Below are 22156 nucleotides of genomic sequence, written 5' to 3'. Positions count from 1 at the left end.
GTTAGATAGGCTGGCGGCCGCCCGTTATATAACAATCATGGATCTGAGCAGGGGGTACTGGCAAATTCCTCTGGCCCCTGAGGCTCGGGAAAAGTCGGCCTTCATCACCCCATTCAGATTGTTCGAGTTTACCGTCATGCCGTTTGGGATGAAGAATGCCCCAGCTACCTTCCAGAGAGTCATGAATGACTTACTGGAGGGGCTGGAAACCTTTGCCGTAGCCTACCTGGATGACATCGCCGTGTTCAGCCCTACCTGGGAAGAACACCTGGTGCACCTGTCACAGGTCCTGGACCAACTGACGGCTGCCAATCTGACTGTAAAACCCAGTAAGTGTCAGATTGGCATGACTGATGTGCAGTACTTGGGACACCAGGTAGGAGGAGGTACCCTGAAACCCGAGACAGGGAAGGTTGAGGCCATCCTGGCCTGGCCTACCCCTCAAACCAAAAAGCAGGTTATGTCTTTCTTGGGGACCGCTGGCTACTATAGGAAATTTGTATGTAACTATAGTAGCCTGGCCAAACCTCTGACTGACCTAACCAAAAAGAAACTGCCCAAGGTGGTGTCTTGGACACCAGAATGTGAGCAGGCATTTCAGGCCTTGAAGGAGGCGCTGGCCAGTGCCCCTGTGCTGCAGGCTCCAGACTTCACCCGCCGTTTCCTTGTGCAGACGGATGCCTCTGCCTTTGGATTGGGTGCAGTCCTGAGCCAGGTGGACGAGGCCGGAGAGGAGCATCCCATCCTCTACCTGAGCAGGAAGCTGCTTCCCAGGGAAGTAGCATATGCCACGATCGAAAAGGAGTGTCTTGCGATCGTGTGGGCTCTCCAGAAGTTACAAACGTACCTTTATGGACGGCACTTCACTATGATCACGGATCACAATCCCTTGAGCTGGCTAAATCGTGTTGCTGGGGAGAATGGCAAACTACTTCGGTGGAGCCTAATTCTTCAGCAATACGATTTCACCATCCAGCATGGCAATGCTGATGGGCTGTCACGACAAGCCGAGCCCGCAGGAGTCGGTTGCGTCAGGAGGGAAATTGTAGTTCCCTCCCATGCAACCACCTAAGGGGGGAGGTGTAACGATATCAAGTACGGGACATGAAAAGCTGTAGCTAGCTGCCATCTTGTGTGGAAGTAGCCATGACAGTTTGGCTAACCATGTAACCTCACAGAGAACTCTGAACTCCCTCCGTCACCCATCTTAGGAATTCAAAACTTTTTAAGTTCAACAGAAAAGGTTATCTCAACAGAGAAAACAACCAGGTTAAGTCAGTAGAAAAACATTTGTTGTAAGGGCAGTGTTCAGGCCTGTCGTAAAACTGTCACCCTCCCCATTCAGAGACCAAACAGGCCTAGGTCGTAAAGTCTTCTGAATACACCTCACTAGAATAAGTATGAAATTTCAGCATGTTTCATAACTTCTGACTTAGTAATAGCACAGACATAATCGGGACATATTTAGCTTCCTCAGATAATATGGAACGTTTCAAGTCCAGACACCCCTATGTCAGGTCATATGGGAAACCCCTGGGACCACTTATTCCTCCAAAGCAGGCTATACGTTATAGATATGGCATGTTTAGACTTGTTTTGAAGGAAATCTCAAGTTGAATTATAATATGGATATTTGGAGTCTGTAAACACTATAGATGCAGATATATGAGTATGTATTACAAAATCACCTGGGACGTGGTCATGAGTGTAGACACCTCCCAGCAACCAACCCCTAAAACCAGCTGATCAGATGATTGGTTACTGGTCGCTGTCAACACCCCCTTTGATTTGACAGAAAAGAGGAGATGCCAAGACAATGGTCAGTTCTCCTTTTACCATCCAAGAAGAAACATCTGCAAGTCGAGAACCAATTACCTAGCTCATCGATCGAACTCTGATCAACCCTTGGACATTAATTGCAAGTATTCTTTCTTCCCAATTCTACCTTATTGCTTTGTGGCTGTATATTGTCTTTATCTTTTTGAAACATCTTTTTTCTGTAAATATTTTATTTGCATCAACTTTGACCTTTTCATAATAAACCCTTATGTTGAAAAGTGTTAACCTTGTCTCTAAAGCTCCTAATGCAAGCTATAAACGAACCTGCCTCTTGAAGGGCGCTACTGTTGTAGAGTAAGACTCTGAGCAGACCTGTCTGTGGTGACAGTGTGTGTGGCAGACGCTTATTCTAAAATTATAATTGGTATTGCAAAATTACGAGTCTCTCAGGCTGCTCGCACCTAGATTGTGGTCCTGCAAGCTGGAAAATCTTTGTGCTGGGCGCAGCTGAGAGTGGCATTGTTACATAAGTGACAGCGTGGTGTGAGGTTGGCCGGTCCTTTGTCGCGAGTTAGCGAGGAGGGCAGGGATCTGACACCCGTGTTCGTCACATCCGGGGTGGAGCTGAGGCAACCGGATAGTGGCACGTCTGACTCCCATGAGGAATCAGAAGGGGAAGACCAGGACGGGGAGTCCAGGAAAATCTCCAGGTATAAATTGTCCCTGGATGAGGTGGAAGATCTCTTAGGGGCAATATATACAACCCTCGGTATACACGAGGATAAAAAACCCCTATCTCTGCATGACCTAATGTATAAGGGCTTGGGAGATCAAAAAAGAAAAGTTTTTCCAGTACATGAAGTTCTGGTGGAAACAATTAAAAAGGAGTGGCAGGATACTGAGAGGAAACCCTTTTTTTCTAGCTCCCTTAAAAGAAGGTTTCCGTTTTCAGAGGATCCAGCGTCCATTTGGAATAAAAATCCAAAATTGGATGCCGCCTTCTCTCAGGTCTCTAGACACACAGACCTGGCATTCGAGGATATGGGGGCCTTGTCAGATGTCATGGACAAGAGGATAGACTCGCTTCTAAAAAAGACGTGGGATTCAACTGTAGGTAACTTAAAGCCTGAAATGGCTGTTACGGTGGTAGCCCGCAATTTAGAACATTGGCTTTTCCAGATTCAGGAGCACATTGAAGCTGGCACAGCCAAGGAAACTATCCTAGCCTCTTTCCCCACGATTCTGCGAGGAATTGCATACATTGCAGACGCCTCGGCAGAGTCAGTCCGTATGTCGGCCAGATCAGCAGCGCTGGCGAATTCGGCCAGGAGAGCGCTCTGGCTAAAAACTTGGCCGGGCGACACCGCCTCTAAAGTCAAATTGTGCGGCATACCCCTGACAGGTGATCTACTCTTTGGGCCTGGGTTAGAGACGGTCTTAGACCGTACAGCGGACAAAAAGAAGTCCTTTCCGCTTAAACGGAAAGCCCCAGCTCAGGCAAGGAAGGGGTTTCATCCGAAAAAAGGCAAGGAAACTCCCAAACAAGGGAAGAAAACTTGGGGCCAAAGAGGCAAGGGCAGAGGAGGGGTGATTTTTCACCCTCCTGAGAAAGCCCGTAAAGATCAATGACTCTCTAGGGACGGTGGGAGGAAGACTGGGGGCCTTCCTTCCACAGTGGGAGACCATCTCCCCCAATCAATTCATCCTGGGGGTCATAAGAAAGGGGTATCGCTTGGAATTTTCAAGGCCCCCCCTGCAAAGGTTCCTTGTTACGCAGCTTTCCAGCTGCACAGCAAAGGCCGAAGCTTTGGTAGACGCCCTGAAGGAACTGGAGATTCAGAACGTAGTTCACAGAGTACCAAAGGGGCAGGAAGGAGAGGGGTTTTATTCCCACGTATTTTTGGTGAAAAAACCCTCAGGGAAATTCAGATTGATTCTGAATTTAAAACCCTTAAACAGGTCAATTTGCTACAAAAGATTCCGCATGGAGTCAATTTTTACGGTCAGGGCCCTGTTACCACACAACTGTTTCATGGTGTCTCTGGATCTCAGAGACGCGTATTTACACGTCCCTATCGCAGAAACCTCCCAAAAGTTTCTCCGTTTAGCAATAGACCTGCAGGGTACAATACTGCATCTACAGTTTCAAGCACTGCCTTTCGGGCTATCCTCCTCGCCCCGCATATTCACAAAGGTACTGGCAGAGGCGTTGGCCTTCCTGCGACTCCAGGGGGTGTCAGTTATAGCCTATCTGGACGACCTGCTCCTATTTGCAGTATCCCCAGAACAGTTGATCAAGGACCTCGATCTAACAAAGAGGGTACTAACAGGTTTGGGGTGGCTGCTGAACTTAGAAAAGTCCAGTCTCATTCCCTCACAGCGCATTATGTACCTGGGGTACCTACTGGACACTACACTTTTGAGAGTTTTCCTTCCAAGGGAAAAAATTCTAAAGCTGGACAGAGCAGTTTTCTCCCTCCAGTGCAACCATCTGGTGTCCAAAAGGTCCATAATGTCAACGCTAGGCCTTCTAACTTCTACTCTTCCAGCAGTGCAATGGGCAGGATTACATTTTCGTCCCCTGCAGTCATATGTACTAAGAGTATGGGACCACAGTCAGAGGGATCTAGACACCTTAGTACAGGTTCCCCATCAAATAAAGAGATCTCTTTGGTGGTGGAGGAAGGAAGTGAACTTGTCACAGGAACGTCTGTGGCTTATCCCAGTCCCGCAGATCGTAACCACGGACGCAAGTGGCAAGGGCTGGGGGGCACATCTGGGATCCCTTCTAGCGCAGGGCACGTGGAAGGGCGACGAACTGAAAAGATCATCCAACTGGAAAGAGCTGAGGGCAGTGGGCCTAGCCCTCAGATTTTTCAAAAAGGAACTCCAGGGCCACCATATACAGGTACGGTCGGACAACTCATCCACCGTGGCCTATATAAACAAGCAGGGAGGCACCAGGAGCGGAAGTCTGCTGGCCCTAGCAAAGGACATTCTAAGCTGGGCCGAGTCCAACACTCTCTCACTCTCAGCGGTTTTTTTGAGAGGAGAGAGGAATGTAATCGCAGATTTCCTCAGCCGGAGGAGTCTAAGGGAAGGGGATTGGGCCCTCAACCAGGAGGTTTTCAATCTCATATCCGAGAAATGGGGACCCCCGGAAGTGGACCTTTTCGCTTCAAAAGACAACGCGAAAACCCCCTGTTTCTTCTCCCTAAACGCAGGAGAAGGAGCACTGGGGGTGGACGCTTTAACTCAGAATTGGCATTTCAGGACATGCTATGCCTTCCCTCCTCCGGTGCTATTACCGGCGGTTCTGAGGAAGTTTCAACTAGAGAGCACCTCTCTCATTCTAGTAGCTCCACATTGGCCAAAAAGGGCATGGTTTTCTATCCTCAGTCAGTTAGCAGCGGAGCCGCCCCTATTCCTTCCACCTCGAAAGGATCTTCTTTCGCAGGGTCCAGTCCTCTGCCCACATGTGCAGCAGTGGAGATTAGCGGCCTGGCTACTGAGGAGGGTATATTAAAATCTAAGGGATTTTCACAGAACTTAATTTCCACCCTCCTCAACAGTAGGAAAAAGGAGAGGCGTAGGATTTACAAAAAGGTCTGGCTCCTTTTCAACAAATGGTGCATAGAAAACTCCTTCTCGGTGCAGAGTTCCGTAGCGGTGTTGGAGTTTCTGCAGTGTGGAGCAGACAAGGGTTTATCTGTAGGCACCCTTAAGAGTCAGGTTTCAGCACTCAGTGCTTATCTGGAGAAGTCTCTAGCTACCAATCCATGGGTGGTCAGATTCTTTAGGGCACTGTCAAGACAGAGACCTACCCGAGGTCCACCCTTTCCCGGGTGGGACCTATCTCTAGTGTTACAGAGTCTTACGGGAAGTCACTTTGAACCATTGGACAAATGCTTCTTAAAGGAGCTTACCTTAAAAACAGTGTTTTTAGTAGCAGTGACAACTGCCAGGAGAGTCAGCGAAATTGAGGCATTATCAATTAGACCTCCTTTTTGTGTTATTTTGCCAGACAGGATAGTCCTTAAGACTGATCCAGCTTTTTCGCCTAAGGTGGCGTCAGGCTTTCATAGAAGCCAGGAAATAGTCCTACCCTCGTTTTGTTCCAATCCCTCAGGAGAAAGGGAACTAAAATTTCATTTTTTAGATGTAAGGAGGTGTATCCTACAATACCTAGAGATGACTAAAACAATAAGGAAGTCTGATTCTCTATTTATTTTGTTTTCTGGGGCCAGGAAGGGGCTCAGAGCGTCCCGACGCACGATTGCCAGATGGCTTAGATTAGCTATTGGGCAGGCGTATTCAGGGAAGGTGATCCCTAAAGGCATAAAGGCACACTCCACCAGAGCAGTGGCAACTTCCCAGGCAGAGAAGGCTGGAGCAATGCCAGAGCAAATATGCAAGGCAGCGACATGGTCCAGCTACTCCACTTTCGTTAGACATTACAGAGTGGACCTGGTGGCGCAAGGTGAGCAGGCTTTTGGGCGAAAAGTTCTGCAAGCTGTAGTCCCACCCTAATTGGTAAGTGCTCGATTATCCTCTCTATTGTGGCTGTCCTGAATGACGAAAAGGGAAAATTAAAGTTACGTACCGGTAACGTCTTTTCCTGTAGTCTTTCAGGACAGCCCTAGTCACCCACTCTAAGCTTGGGGGGGTCTTATTAAAGACCAGAACACAATATGATAATGATATTGAATGGTATGTTATTAATGTGTTATTGTGTCTCCCCAGCTGGCCGGAGGTGCTCTTGAAAAAACTGAGGTCCGGCAGGGGAGGAGAGAATTTATGGGCTGGCGCAGTGTTTCCAGAGGAAGGGGAGGAGACTATCTCTCTATTGTGGCTGTCCTGAAAGACTACAGGAAAAGACGTTACCGGTACGTAACTTTAATTTTTTACTTCTGTCTCAGTCTGATTTCATGGTTTCTGACACTGGGTTAATCCTGCAAAGAATACAGAAAGGCCCAATAAGTAGAGGTGCGAACTTCAGAGAGGGAACATGAAGTCGGAGGTTGCGAGAAGACAGCCAGACCCTGTCCCCAATCTTGTAGGAAGAAGCAGGCAGGCGTCTGCGGTCAGCATGGAGTCTGTACCTATCATTAGCATGTCACAAAGCCTCCTGGACTTGTGCCCAAGTGGAACGAAGACCACGGAGATGCTCCTCTAATGCAGGAATACTCTTCAAAACAAATGAGTCATGCAACATGGAAGGTTGGAAACCATAAACTGGGACAATCGGGAAGCAGAATTCAAGGCACTATTGTGAGAAAACTCCCTCCCTCCCCCTCAGAGGACCACCAGGCTTGAGGGGAAAACATATATGGAAATCACAGAGGAGGACAGGGGCATGTATGTCCTAGGATGAGACCCAAGAGCGTTCCTCTGAACCATACCCCTTCCAATGCACCAGGTACTGTATGCACCCACGGAACCTACGGGAATCAACAATGGACTGTATTTCATACTCCTTATGGTTCTCAACCTGTACAGGGTGAGGACGTGGCACCAAGGTGGTAAAGCGATTGCAGACCAAAGGTTTGAATAAGGAGACATGAAATACATTTGAGATACGCATATTAGAAGGAAGGTCTAATGCGTAAGCCACTGGGTTAATCCTGCAAAGAATAGGAAAGGCCCAATAAACCGAGGTGCAAACTTCAGAGAGGGAACATGAAGTCGGAGGTTGTGAGATGACAGCCAAACCCTGTCCCCAACCTGGTAGGAAGGCGCAGGCAGGCGTCTGCGGTCAGCATGGAGTCTGTACCTGACGGATGACTCAGCCCAAGAAAGGGTGACCGAAACCAGGGGCTTATCCTTCTGAATAACTGGGGATGAAACAATGCCACCTAAGGTCTGTCCGTGACCAGGCAACCAGGAGAGAACCTCAGCAAGGAGCCAATTAAAAGAGGGGTTGTGCCTCTGTAGCCAAGGATAACCAATAACCAGCGGAAACTTAGGTGAGGAAATAACTTGGAATTGGATTATCTCATGGTGAAGAGCCCCTCCTGTTATGGACAACGGAACAGTCTCACGAGTCACATGGGCAGGCTGTAGAGGTCTCCCGTCAAGAGCCTCAATGGCAAGTGAGAGTGTCACGCAGCTGCAGTGGAATCAAGTGCTTTGATTCAAAGGCAGCATCAATGAACAGGCCTGCAGCCCCAGAGTCGATTAAAGCCTGTATCTCAATGGACGACTCAGTCCAAGAAAGGGTAACCAAAACCAGGGGCTTATCCATCTGGATAACTGGGGATGAAGCAACGCCGCCTAAGGTCTGTCCGTGACAGGACCTCAAGGTTCGGGCGTTCCCTGGACGGGTAGGACAAGACTTCAAAAAGTGACCTGCCTGGCTACAATAAAGGCACAATCTTTCCCTCCTTCTAAGGGTTCTCTCATCCACAGAGAGACGCGTGAAGCCTGAGTGCATGTGTTGTTCATCTTCACAGACCGACTTGGTACCAGGAAGCATGGGAGGTGAGGGAGGCAAGGGTTGGACTGTAAAGCTCAGAGACAAATGTACAGGAGGCTTCCGCAAGCGCTCCTTAAAAGAGAGTCTTTCTCTGAGTCTGGAGTCAACGAGGATGGCAAACGTGATCAACTTCTCCAGCTCAGTGGGTATATCCCGGGCTGCTATCTCATCCTTGATGGTATAAGAGAGACCACAAGAAAAAGCAGCCACGAAGGCCTCATTGTTCCAAGCAACCTCTGCTGCCAGAGTACGGAATTCAATGGCGTAGTCGGCAACAGTTCTCAGACTCTGTTTGATAGACATGAGGCACTTGGCAGCAGAAGCGGAGCATGTGGGAACATCAAATACCCTTTTAAAGGAAGCCACAAACTCAGGGTAACTCAAGACAACAGGTTTTTGCGTCTACCATAGAGGGTTTGCCCAGGCCAAAGCTCTCTCAGAAAGCAAAGATATCACGAAACCTACTTTGCTTCTGTCCGTAGGAAACGCGTGGGGCAGCATCTCAAAGTATATCTCAATCTGGTTGAGAAACCCTCTGCATTGGACTGGATCACCCCCAAATCGATGGGGAAACGGAGGGGAACCAGACATACCTCTTATAGAGGTAATACTCAAGGTGGGTGCCTGCACAGAGAGCAGCAGGGGGGATGGCCTGCAACACAGGTTGTAACGAAGCGGCCACAGTGGAAGATTCCAGGTGAGCCGCGCGACTCAGGAGCGTTTGTAACGCTGTGGCAAACTGATCCTACTCATCCAATCTGGAAAAAATATTACCAACAAGTGGATTGACTGTATTTTCTGAATTTATGGCCTTCGCCTACTGTCAGATACCATGAAATCCGACCGAGACAGAAGTACAGTTAAATCACTTGTTTAATAATAAAAGTAAATAGAACAAACGTAGTCAAAACATAGCCAAAGTTCGGTAACCAGAACAGATAGTCAGCCAAGCCAGAAAGTCAGGGATCAGTGAAGTGGAACAGCAAGCAGGATCTGGAGCCAGAAGGGATGTCAGTCAAGCAAGTTTTTAAACAGGGATGCAGGAGATGGTCTCTGTGATGTTGACCAAGGTGAAGGCAGAGATCCTCTGGGCTGCACGGCTTAAGTAGGCAGGACTGACGAGCAGGATATAATCAACAGGTGAATAACTGTGGAGAGATAGGAGCTGGCAATTAGCCGACAGCTGAGCGGCCAGCTCAGAGAAGGAAGGGCTGAGCCCAGCCCTGACACCCAGTGGATTATGCATTAGACCTTCATTCTAATATGTGTATCTCAAATGTATTTCATGTCTCCTTATTAAAACCTTTGGTCTGCAACCGCTTTACCACCTGTACAGGTTGAGAAGCATGAGGAGTATGAAGTACAGTCCATTGTTGACACCTGTAAGTTCTGTGGGCACATAGAGTACCTGGTGCATTGGAAAGGGTATGATCCGGAGGAACACTCTTGGGTTTCATCCTCGGATGTACATGCCCCTGTCCTCCTCAGTGATTTCCATAGACGTTTTCCCCTCAAGCCTGGTGGTCCTCCGAGAGGGAGGGGTCAGTGAGGAGGGGAACTGTCAGGGCTGGGCTCAGCCCTTTCTTCCTCTGAGCTGGCCGCTCAGCTGTCGGCAAATTGCCAGCTCCTATCTCTCCACAGTGATTCACCTGTTGATGATATCCTGCTCATCAGTCCTGCCTAAGCCGTCCAGACCAGATGATTTCTGCCTTTGACTTGGTCAACATCACAGCGACTATCTCCTGCGTTCCTGTTAAAGACTTGCTTGGCTGACATTCCTTCTGGCTGCAGATCCTGCTTGCTGTTCCACTACGCTGATCTCTGGCTTCCTGAATTGCTGGCTTGTCTGACTATCTGTTCCAGTTACTGAACTTTGGCTATGTTTTGACTTTGTTTGTTCTATTTACTTTTATTACTAAACAAGTGTGATTTAACTGTACTTCTGTCTACAGTGTCAGAAACTCATTCATGGTTTCTGACACTGCGCATGTGTGGTAGCGTGTCTGTGGCTCCACCCTATGCATTTCATCATATGTGATGTGATCAGGGGCATGCACACACGACAAACCACACTCTTATATATGAAAACCAGCCAAGGAGGATCATGATCGGTTAGAAATTGCTAATGGGAGGATTAAAACGTGGAATGTTAATGTCAAACGTATACCAGTCAGAATATTTAGAGGCATACCTAAGGTCAATATAGAGCCTTGTGAGCAGAATGAGACAGGGATGTGACATTTGTGGTGATACTACATATGTATAAATTATTTTTTGTTTGTACCTGTACTTGGGCCAAGAAAAGATTTTATCCTACCTAAAATGCACTGCAACCAAATAAAAAAGGTTTTCTTTTAATCCTACCTAAGACATACTGACATACAGAACTTTTTGTTTACTAGAAGACAATCCCAGAACAAATGCTGGTGCACATTTTATGCAGTGCCACAGAAGAGGGCCCACCGCAGTGATGCCGCATATATGTGCGACACCAGTGAGAACAGGTTAAAACTGTATAACGTATAAAGTAGATCAGCAGATAACTGTAGATTTGTCCCACATCCAAAATTGGAATAAACAACAACGAAGAGGGTCCCCTATTGGTGGACTTTTTAGGCACATATAAAAACTATAGGAAGGTATAATTAGTACAAATATAATTGATTAAATTGACACAATAAAAATATAGCAAAGTTGTAGCATCTATTGTTTGGAATGCGAATCAGACAATATTGCAATAGTGTATATACAGTGTTTGAGGCTGTACTCTTGCACCATACTAATTATACCTTCCTATGGTTTTTATATGTGCCTAAAAAGTCCACCAATAGGGGACCCTCTTCGTTGTTGTTTACAGGTTAAAAATGTGGCAAGAGGTAGTGGACAAAAAAATCCACTGTGCTACTTGCTGGTCACAAGTGGTAACTATGAAAAATTAATAAGGGAAGGTTACATTTCATTGGTATTAATAAACATATTAACCACTTGCCGACCGACTCCTGTATATATACGTCGGCAGTTTAAAGATGGTTATCTTGGTAACGGCAGCTGCTGCCACAACCGAGGTTTCCATCTTTTCGGCCGGCGGTTCTGTTTACGATAATGGTGGTCTCTGTGGCGGATTTGCCGCGAGATCACCGTTATCAGCGGCGGGAGAGGGGCCACACCCCCTTTCGCCACTCCCCCTGTGCCCTCCAACGCTTACCGGAGCCATCGGCAGCGGCGGAGGCGATCGGGATCTGTCCATGGCTGAGTATGGAGACGAGTGAGGGGAAGATGGCTCCCACCCGTCTCCATACTATAGCAGGGTGGAAGCAACGTCAAAACGTCACTTCCGCCCATACGTCTTAAAGGGCCATTTTTCTGTTGTCAGTTTTTCAAATGACAATTTTTTTTTTTTTATTGCATTTAAGTCCAAATATGAGATCTGGGGACTTTTTGACCCCAGATGTCATATGTAAGAGGACCTGTCGTGCTTTTTTCTATTACAAGGGATGTTTACTTTCCTTGTAATAGGAATAAAAGTGAAACAATTTTTTTTTAAAAAACAGTGAAAAAATAAATAAAATCAAGTAAAATAAATAAGAAAAAAACATTTTTTTCAAAGCGCCCCGTCCCGACGAGATCGTGCGCAGAAGCGAAAGCATACGTGAGTAGTGCCCGCATATGAAAATGGTGGTCAAACCACACATGTGAGGTATCATCGCAATCATTACAGCGAGATCAATAATTCTAGCCCTAGACCTTCTCTATAACTCAAAACATGCAACCTGTAGAATTTTTTAAACATCGCCTATGAAGATTTTAAAGGGTAACATTTTGACACCATTCCACGAGCGGGCGCAAATTTGAAGCGTGACATGTTGGGTATAAATTTACTTGGCGTAACATTATCTTTCTTTCTTTATCTTATTTTTTTAGAAAAAAAAATGTATAATGTTTGGGGGTTCTAAGTAATTTTCTAGCAAAAAAACTTGTTTTTAACTTGTAAACACAGAGTCTGAAAAAGAGGCCTGGTCTATAAGTGTTTTTTAAACAAGGAAAGGAATAAATCATATGCAAAATCACCATCAATGGCAAAATCCTAATTTATGTTACCAGCTGCTTAAATTGTACCTTAAAAAGATCCTTCTAGGTGTAACAGGTTCTTTTTTTTTTTTTTTTTTTTTTTTTTTTTTTTTAGTTTAAGTCAGAAAACTGGGACTATCTTTTAAAAATAGTGGAGTTAAAGCCCGGATACGAGGAAAGCTCTCACAATTACTTCCATGTCAGTTCAAGAAAAAGATGGACACATGTTCGCCTCAATATCTACCCAGGTAACTGGAAAAACGCAGAGCTAAGAGGTATTGTTAGAGGAAGCCACTTCATACACATTGTTATGCATTGCAGAACTGACTTTTTCACTTACTATGTACCAAGGGTTAAAGTGGTATGCCCCAGGGTTCTATACAGGGAATAATGCTGTTTAACTTATTTATAAATGATATAGAGGTTGGAATTAAAGCTGGCCATACACTAGTAGAAGCAAAATTAATTTGATATCTTGCTGAACATCATTCAAAAATATTTTAAAATTTAATTTGCTTTTACCATTTTTATTTTTTTTTTTGAACGATTGGACTTTCCCAAATGAAAATCACATTCACTGTTAGAAATCAGTTTTGAAAATTTTCTCATCACTGCAGCCAAAAATGAACATTGATTTGACCCCACTAATGTTTAGAAAAACCAATGAATGTTCTTCAATTTTCTAACAAAATTCTACTAGTGTATGGTCAGCTTTGGAGTTCAATTCCACTGTTTAATGACATTAGCAAAATTAGGCAGGTATAAAAATTCAGCACAAGATGTATCATCATTACAGGAAAATCTAGATAAATTAGAGGGATAGGCAGCTGCATAATAGATAAGGTTTAGTATTGAAAAATGCGGGGAGGGATAGGGTATCGGATGAGGAAGATGACTACTAAATTAAACAGAAGCACAAGGGACACATCACACTGAAGGTAAATCACACCCCTTGTACTGTTTTTTTAGAGGGTTTTTCTTGTAAACTTTGGCTTTAAATTCAAAAGGAGGTTGCTTTGGGGATTTATCTAATTCCCAGAATGTGTCCAGAAAGATTTTTTTGTCTTTTTTTTTTTTTTTAATAACCCTGCTATAGCAAATTGACTAATGCTTGTATAGTTTTTTTTTTTTTTCCTTGCTCTGGATCGAACACACAAAACTCACACACACACACACAAACACACACACTTACACACTCACACACACTCTAAGGTTGAACTTGATAGACCTTTGTATTTTTTTAACCATGTCTATTATGTAACTATGTAGCAGCTTGCCAACAATGTATCTCAGTAGAATTCATACTGCCCCAAAATAGCCACCAAAATTTACTTCTATGGGATAGCCACTGAAAGGAGGTACATATGTGCCAGCCTGGAGGATGGATGTGACATCAGAGGAAGGAATGCTCTGAAACACAGCCTGGGAAGAAGGCATTGGGGAGAGAACTTTCTGGAAGAAGGCAGCTGAGAGAGACAACAAAAAGGCATCCTGTGGAAAACTTAAGGTCAGATTGCTGTTTGTTCAGGACATACAGGACAGAGAGGTTGGAGTGGATTCCACCTGGTTCTTTTGTTCATCTAAAAGTGGCCATAGATTGTGCAATTTTCTTTGCTGAAACCCCCATCAACACATGGGAAATCCCCCCACAAAGCTATTGTCTTCTCCCGGTGAGGGGGCGGGGGGAGCGTTCCTGCTGGGAGAACACACATTGATTTTATGCTAGTGGCTATGAAAATGTTTGGTCAACTACAGTCATGACATTTCTCTTATCAGCTATTTATCTTAACAGCTTATTTACATTTTTTTACAGATGGTGGGATAGCAAGATTTAAAGTGTACGGCATTGGACAGAGAAACTGGTCCTTGTGTAGTCCAAATGACTTGGAGGATCTTCTGTCAATGGTTAATGGAGGTGTGTGTCTTGGATTCAGTGACGCACATTATGGACATCCTCGGAATCTCATAGGTATCTACAAAACCAGCTAATCATTTCCATCATATGCTATAACTAAAGGACATCAGATTATGGACATTAATCATTATTTACATCAATTTTCTTAATTTTTCTTTTTTTTTTATAACTGTGTTGATTTAACCTACAGGAACAGGAAAAGCAGCTGATATGGGTGATGGCTGGGAAACAGCGAGAAGACTGGATCGGCCTCCAATATTAAAGGTAAAAAAATATACCAGGATATGCATTAAAGCATTTGTGCGGCTTAACTAAATGATATTTAGTTTGCTAAAGCACTGTGTATCATAAACAATTGCCATTTTTTTTTACTTGTCTTAACCCTTTTTTCTATCCCTGCTTCTAAGGATCTCAACTGATAGCAAATGTGCCAGGGTAAAAAAACAGGAGCACAATCAGAAGACAGAAATAGGTGTTGTCCTACAATAGGAAGTGCTCGAGCAAGGACCAGACATTATTTTAATGAAAGCAGCAGATTAAAATATATAAAATTACTTTTGAAAATACATTGTAAATTAACATACTAAAGATTTGCAGGATTGTATTGATTGGGTTTAGATCCATGTTAAGGTTTAATAAGTCTTCAGGAACTACTTAGTTTGCTTGCTTGGTGAGTTTCTGAGTATTTTTATTACTCTTGTAATAAATAGTTTGAAAAGTGGGTTAATCAAAAACAGATATTTCAAAAAAGAAGGAAATCACAGGTACCTTAGGTGGGTAGATGTAGAACTTAGATCAGAGGTCACACTACATGAACAGACTGAAAATCAGATCAAATCGCAGCCGCAGTGGTGTGAACTTAGCCTTAGGAACCCTCAGTTATTAACAACAACAGAGGACCTGAATATTAAAAGTAGATACAGCAAATAGAACTCACTTGCACTTTAATTTTGCCAGTATACTGGAGGCTTTCTTTAAAAATAAATTGTCCAGTTCACAAATATAGGTAAGTAATGTCTTCTTTAGATAGGCCTCATATACTATATATATTTAACTGTCCCTGCACATGTCAACAACCCCTTGAAAGAATACACCACCATATAGTTGTATGACTTTAAATGTTTGTAAAGTAGAAAAAGGTGTGATGTTTCATCAGTTACATTTTTGCCTTGTAGGCAGATGACAAAGGCATTCTCCAGGTTCCAGGAAAGGAATGGACAATTTTTCGTCTTGGTCACCCTGGTCTCATAACACATATAGAAATAGACACCAACCATTTTAAAGGTATGGTCCTTAAACCAGCCTGCAGTTCACCTGATATACATATAGAAAGTATTTACAGCGCTTTACTTTTTCCACATTTTGTTATGTTACAGCCTTATTCCAAAATGGATTGAATTCATTATTTTCCTCAAAATGTTAAAAACAATATCCCATAATGATAATGTGAAAGAAGTTTGTTTGAAATCTTTGCAAATTTTAAAAAAATGAAAAAAATCCCATGTACATAAGTATTCACAGCCTTTGCTCAATATTTTGTTGAAGCACCTTTGGCATCAATTGCAGTCTCAAGTCTTTTTGAGTATGATGCTACAAGCTTGGCACACCTATTTTTGGGCAGTTTCTCCCATTGTTCTTTGCGGGACCTCTCAAGCTCCATCAGGTTGGATGGGGAGCATCCGTGCATAGCCATTTTCAGATCTCTCCAGAGATGTTCAATCAGACTTAAGTCTGGGCTCTGGCTGGGCCACTCAAGGACATTCACAGAGTTGTCCTGTAGCCACTCCTTTGTTATATTGACTGTGTGCTTAGGGTTGTTGCCCTTTTGGAAGATGAACCTTTGCCCCAGTCTGAGATCCAGAGCGCTCTGGAGCAGGTTTTCATCAAGGATGTCTCTGTACTTTGCTGCATTCATCTTTCTCTCAATCCTGACTAGTCTCCCAGTTCTTGCCAATGAAAAACATCCCCGCAACATAAGGCTGCCACCATCATGCTTCACTGTAGGGATGGTATTGGCCAGGTGATGAGCGGTGCCTGGTTTCCTCCAGACATGACGCTTGCCATTCAGGCCAAGACGTTCAATCTTTGTTTCATCAGACCAGAGCATTTTGTTTCTCATGGTCTGAGAGTCCATCATGTGCCTTTTGGTAAACTCCAGGCAGGCTGTCATGTGCCTTTTACTGAGGAGTGGCTACCATCTGGCCACTTTACCATACAGGCCTGATTGGTGGAGTGCTGCAGAGATGGTTGTTCTTCTGGATGGTTCTCCTTTCTCCACAGAGAAATGCTGGAGCTCTGTCAGAGTGACCATTGGGTTCTTGGTCACCTCCCTGACTAAGGCCCTTCTCCCCTGATCAGTTAGTTTGGCCCGGCGGCCCGCTCTAGGAAGAGTCCTGGTGGTTCCAATCTTCTATTTATGGTTTATGGAGGTCACTGCGCTCATTGGGACCTTCAGTGCTGAAGAAATTTTTCTGTACCCTTCCCCAGATCTGTGCCTTGATACAATCCTGTCTGGGAGGTCTACAGACAATTCCTTGGACTTCATGGCTTGGTTTGTGCTCTGACATGCACTGTTAACTGTAGGACTTTATATAGACAGGTGTGTGTGCCTTTCCAAATCATGTCCAATCAACTTATTTTACCACAGGTGTACTCCAATCAAGTTGTAGAAACATCTCAAGGATGATCGGTGGAAAGAGGATGTACCTGAGCTCAGTTTTGAGTTTCATGGCAAAGGCTGTGAATACTTATGTACATGTGATTTTTTTTTTTTAGCTTTTTATTTTTAATAAATTTGCGAAAAAGATTTCAAACAAACTTCTTTCACATTGTTATTATGGGGTTTTGTTTGTAGAATTTTGAGGAAAATAATGAATTTAATAAATTTTGGAATAAGGCTGTATGTAACATAACAAAATGTGGAAAAAGTGAAGAGCTGTGAATTATTTCCGGATGCACTGTAGGTACAATGAAACCTTATGGAAATGCTGTAAGTACACAAGCAGAATGTTCTGGCTGATGTCTGGAATGGGTGTTGGGTGCAATGTAATGGGTGTTCAGTGCAACGCATAAATATTGCAAATAATTATAATATTTAATATTTAGTACTTGAAGCAAGCAGGTGTCATATTAGATGCTGCTGGGTCCAGGTTTTCTGCTAAGTGGATTACTGCTGCAACATTAGTACACTGAATAGCCTGTGTGATTTGATATCCTGCCATTCATGTCTTTTATCACACACACCCTATCTGCTAGTTCATACAAACCTGTTCATTGGTGACTTTGTCAGCTCCCTCCTGCCCGACATCCTTTTAATAAAAAATTGAAGGAGCCATGCGAAAAATTAGTCAGTTAAGCAGCAGCTGCATCCAATCAGATGCAGCCATTCTTGGGGTATTCTGCTAGCTGCTGGGACTAACCGTCAGCATACAATAGCTGCAGCTGGGGATTTGTCCATCTGTGCTGTATAATCTGCATGGAGGAATTGGATTTCTTCATTTCACTTGCAGGCTGAATAAAAAAAATCAATGTGTACCTTACCTACCTTAAAGGTATTCAAAAAGTGAACTTGAATGTATTAGAAAGCCCTTTGTTCTCCAACTTCATTGTCATAGAAGCACAATATGTTATTACATGTTTACTTGTGAAACAGAACATAAATTGTGAGAAAGTAGTCCAAATGGCAATATATGTGTGCGTGTGTGTGTGTGTATATATATATATATATATATATATATATATATATATATATATTAATATTATTAAAACAAAGTCATTTGTGACGATTCTAGGATTGTAGGGTTAATAGAGTGAGCTGGTTTCTGTTTATATCAGGTAATTCACCCAACTCATGTCAGATAGAAGTGGCAGTTCTGACACCTAAAGAAGAGGAAGAAAAAACCAAAGCAAAATGGGATGTAAAGTTCGACGACATTTGGAAAACATTTCTTCCTATCACAAAGGTATTTCAAAGCTTAATGTCCTAGTATAAGATGCACTAAAGAGTAACTTTAGATAGCCGTGGGAATTTGAGATATATAAATCCCCCATTCTAAGCAAAACATTTTTTAAAAATTTTTGGATGAACAAAATTTAATTTCAAGAGTTGTAATGTCTGTGTAGTTTTTAACTGCTATCTGAGATTTCACAAAGAAGATTTCCTTCACTTCCTGTGTATGAAGACTTTGTTTAGCAGGATAAGGAGTTAGAATTATTTCTTTATTATTGTTGTCTATGACACTGTCATGCCGTGTACACACGGTCGGATTTTCCGACGGGAAATGTTCGATGGGAGCTTGTTGTAGGAAATTCTGACCGTGTGTAGGCTCCATCGGACATTTTCCGTCGGAATTTCCGACAAACAAAATTTGAGAGCTGGATCTCAAATTTTCGGACAACAAAATCTGTTGTTGTAAATTCTGATCGTGTGTACACAATTCCGACGCACAAAGTTCCACGCATGCTTGGAATCAAGCAGAAGAGCTACACTGGCTATTTAACTTAATTTTTCTAGGCTTGACGTACGTGTTGTACGTCACCGCGTTCTTGGCGATCGGAATTTCCGACAAGATTTGTGTGACCATGTGTGTATGCAAGACAAGTTTGAGCCAACATCCGTAGGAAAAAAAACATGGATTTTGTTATCGGAAAATCCTATCGTGTGTACGCGGCATTAGACTGATTCCCCTCACTTCCTGTGTTGACAGCAAGGCAGGCAGTGGTAAAAATTATTCCAGTGGAGACCCAGGCTATAATAATATACAGACAGAGGTTCTTACTCTTCCTCAAATTGTCAGAAGACTAAGAAAAAATGCTTAGGTCTGAGTTGGGCTTTAAAATACCCATTTGAGATTGTTGGCAGGATTGGCTGATGGTTCTAGTGTGTAGAGACACATTTGGACAGAACCAGATACCCCCAGCCAACTGAATATTGGCTGAATATTGGCTGGATATTTTGGCAAGTCACTATTATTTCAATTTTGAAAGGCCAGTGATGGAGGTGTGTGGCTGTATCGTGTACCAAGTACCATTAGTGTGCATGTTTATGGAAACACTTCAAAAGAAAGATGTTAGATGAGTGTGACCATACCCACATGTAGTGCACAGACCGCATTGGTCTGGCGGTTTGGTCCCAGATTCTATTCCCTGTTCAGCACACAGCAGTCAGGCACACAACATTTTCACATTCTGAGAAAGTAAACAGGCCATGTAGCTCTTTTTTGGTTGTTTTTTTTTTTAGGGGTAGAATGTGGATGGGGTAGAGGTGAGCCAGGGGATACTGCAGAAAAAAAAGTCTTTAGCACACAGAGGCTGGTACTCACTGTTTTTGATTTCCAGGCAGCCATGTGCAGAGTCCGCAAACTTCAGTATTCAAGCAGCCTGTATTCTGTATTTGTAGTGGACTTTCAGAGAATACTTCTGGAAGGATAGGTCAGAGGTCCTCCCCAGCCAAGCCATAGCTGGGACCCCACAAAAGTGCTGCAGTGAATGGTGAAGATGAAGCTCCTAGGGATGCCACAACCATGAGGCTGGGTCTTACTACCCTAGGACCAAGAGGCCTCTGCTCTAGGCCCAAGCCTATGTATACCTCCCTCAGCCTCCATATCAACCAGGGATTGGCTGAGGGAATATTAACAGGGAGGCTGGGATTTGAATTCTCCCATCCACTATGTCCCAGGATCCCCTGGGATATAGGGGGGAAGCAATTGAGCTCAAGCCAATAGAGCCCAGAGCAGACCTGTTAATCAATAGGTGTTCTCCCTGGTTACAGGGAGGCCAAAAACGGAATTTAGCACAAAACACTAAACACAGTAACTCTGAGGATGCTACACACATATTCATTCAAAATTTAACGTGTATGGTTAACTCTATTGCACTGAGAGTAATGAACATTCTGCTCCATTGTGCTATCTGAGACAGAACTGGACAGCTACCATCAAATTACCACTGCTAAACTCTTTCAGGATCATAGCTATTCTTATCATTATAGAAGGACACATAGATACTATTACATAAATATACAAATTCTCCATCCAAGCACTGTTTTGTAGTGTTTTAAAAACAAGCCTAGCTGAAGGACCACAAAAAAGGTTGGAACTTGTCTCATGCAACCTGCTAAAGCATCATTCATTCTAACCTTGGCTTATGGTGGTAATAGCCCAGATAAGCAATCACTTTATTTGTTTCATGGCAGTTATCAGATTATTCTGTAAAACGTTTAAATTAATATGTTTTCACTTGTTTCTATGCCTTTAGCTTCAACCTCACAAGCGGCATTTCATTGAAGGAACTTTAATTGCACTGGGAGAGGTTGTGACTCATGTGAGGATCACTATTGCTCCAGATGGAGGTTTAAGCAGAGTACGGCTTTGGGGTTTTCCACGACAGCTTCCATAAGAAGATATCAGTAGTCAAAGGAGGTTTTGATTTGTGAACTTTTTGACCTTTTGATCTTCCGCTTGATCACTGCAATATGTCTTATGCAAAAGACTTATGTGAGGATCACTATTGCTTCAGGTGGAGGTGTAAGCTGAGGGCAGCTTGCTGGTTTTCCATGACAGAATTTATAAGAATATACTATAAAAATGAGTCAAAAGAGAAGTTGATTTATGAATATTTTTACTTTTTAATCTCTTGGTCTTATTGATTCACATGAAATGTAAAGGCTAAGATTTTATGAATTTAAATAACAATGTTGTGAATACCAGTAAGAGGAAATCTTTGTTGGGCCTCTTGTTTTATCAAACTGTATAATCCATTCTTTTGTACATATGCTAGTATCGTAAAGGGAATTTTCTTTATTCTGTAGCTCTCTTTGAGCCACAGTCCTTCGCCATGGTGGTGTCCACTGTGCATTTATTGTAATTTTATTTCTGTTAATCTGCCTGTGCAAGCTTAACCTCCCTAGCAGTAATCCCAAGGGTGTCTCGGGGTTAAATTTCAGTACCATTAGCAGTAACCCTGAGACACTCTCGGGACTGCAACGCTGTATCCTGGTAGAGGTTACTTACGTTGTCCCCAGGATCTTGCCTCCCTGCTGTGTCCGGCAGCCAGATCCTCCGTCTGGTGTGCTGTGTTCTGGGCTCCGTTCCCTGCGAGCGTTGCGACGCATGGGGATGGAGACGGCGGGAATTTCAAAAAAGTGAAAAAACAGAAACCGTACAGTACACTGTAATATTACAGATTACATTACTGTATAAAATCATTTCACCTCCCTTTTGACCCTAGTGCTTTGTCCAGTGCTCTGCCTGCAATTTTATATTCTATATACTGTGCTTTCTGCCTGGAAATTTGAGAATGTCCATGGCAACCAAAAAGTGTCCCTTTACATCAAAAGTGGTTTTAGACCAGCTAGAAAACAGCGATAGTAAATTAGAATCACTTATAGTATTGAGCGATAGTGATTTGTGGGGAAATTCGTCATCAAACACTGAAAGTGAAGACAACGACAATTTTGCAACTGAGCAAATTTCTGTGTTTTTGATTTGATTACATTATTAATTAAAATTTATTATTATTATATTATTATTTTTTAGAATTATTTATAATTATTTACTATATTATAATTCATGATTTCGTGTTTCAAATTTTATCATACCTGGGATGTCTACTAGACTCTTGTTTGGACCGATTTAAGTGAGTTATTCCTAAGAATTACAGGCCTACAGTATAAAACACCAAATTTCCATGCAAAACAACGTACCGCTTTGAAACGCAAAAATCTGACATCCGCCAGGGAGGTTAAAGTGCCTTTGAATTCAACCACACCAGTAAAAGCTGATTACTTAGGATTGCCAAAGATACTTTTTACCTTCTGCCAAGACATAGCTCTCTTCTGAAAATATCTAACTACTGTCTGTGCTGGCCTGGCTCCTTATCTACTCAACTTCCTAAATAACTTTTCAGGTAGCTGCCAGAGG

The 22156-nt window shown here is 43.3% G+C and overlaps 1 protein-coding gene across 2 annotated transcripts in view; it reads left to right on the top strand.

The window, feature by feature from the left end:
• The window catches only part of ALLC (allantoicase), a 74909-nt gene extending 53145 nt beyond the window's left edge, over nt 1-21764 (top strand). For both annotated transcript variants that reach the window (XM_073625417.1, XM_073625418.1), the window contains exons 7-12: nt 12438-12570; nt 14136-14291; nt 14428-14501; nt 15413-15521; nt 18072-18199; nt 20493-21764. In XM_073625417.1, coding sequence (XP_073481518.1) covers nt 12438-12570; nt 14136-14291; nt 14428-14501; nt 15413-15521; nt 18072-18199; nt 20493-20633 — 741 coding nt within the window. In that variant the 3' untranslated portion in view covers nt 20634-21764. The remainder of the gene's footprint in view (nt 1-12437; nt 12571-14135; nt 14292-14427; nt 14502-15412; nt 15522-18071; nt 18200-20492) is intronic.
• The last annotated feature ends 392 nt before the right edge of the window (nt 21765-22156 follow it).

This window comes from Aquarana catesbeiana, linkage group LG04 (assembly GCF_042186555.1).
Source record: "Aquarana catesbeiana isolate 2022-GZ linkage group LG04, ASM4218655v1, whole genome shotgun sequence".
In the NCBI taxonomy this organism is placed as follows: domain Eukaryota; kingdom Metazoa; phylum Chordata; class Amphibia; order Anura; family Ranidae; genus Aquarana; species Aquarana catesbeiana.
Note: the sequence above shows the minus strand (reverse complement) of the source record. Positions and strands in the feature narration are given on the sequence as shown.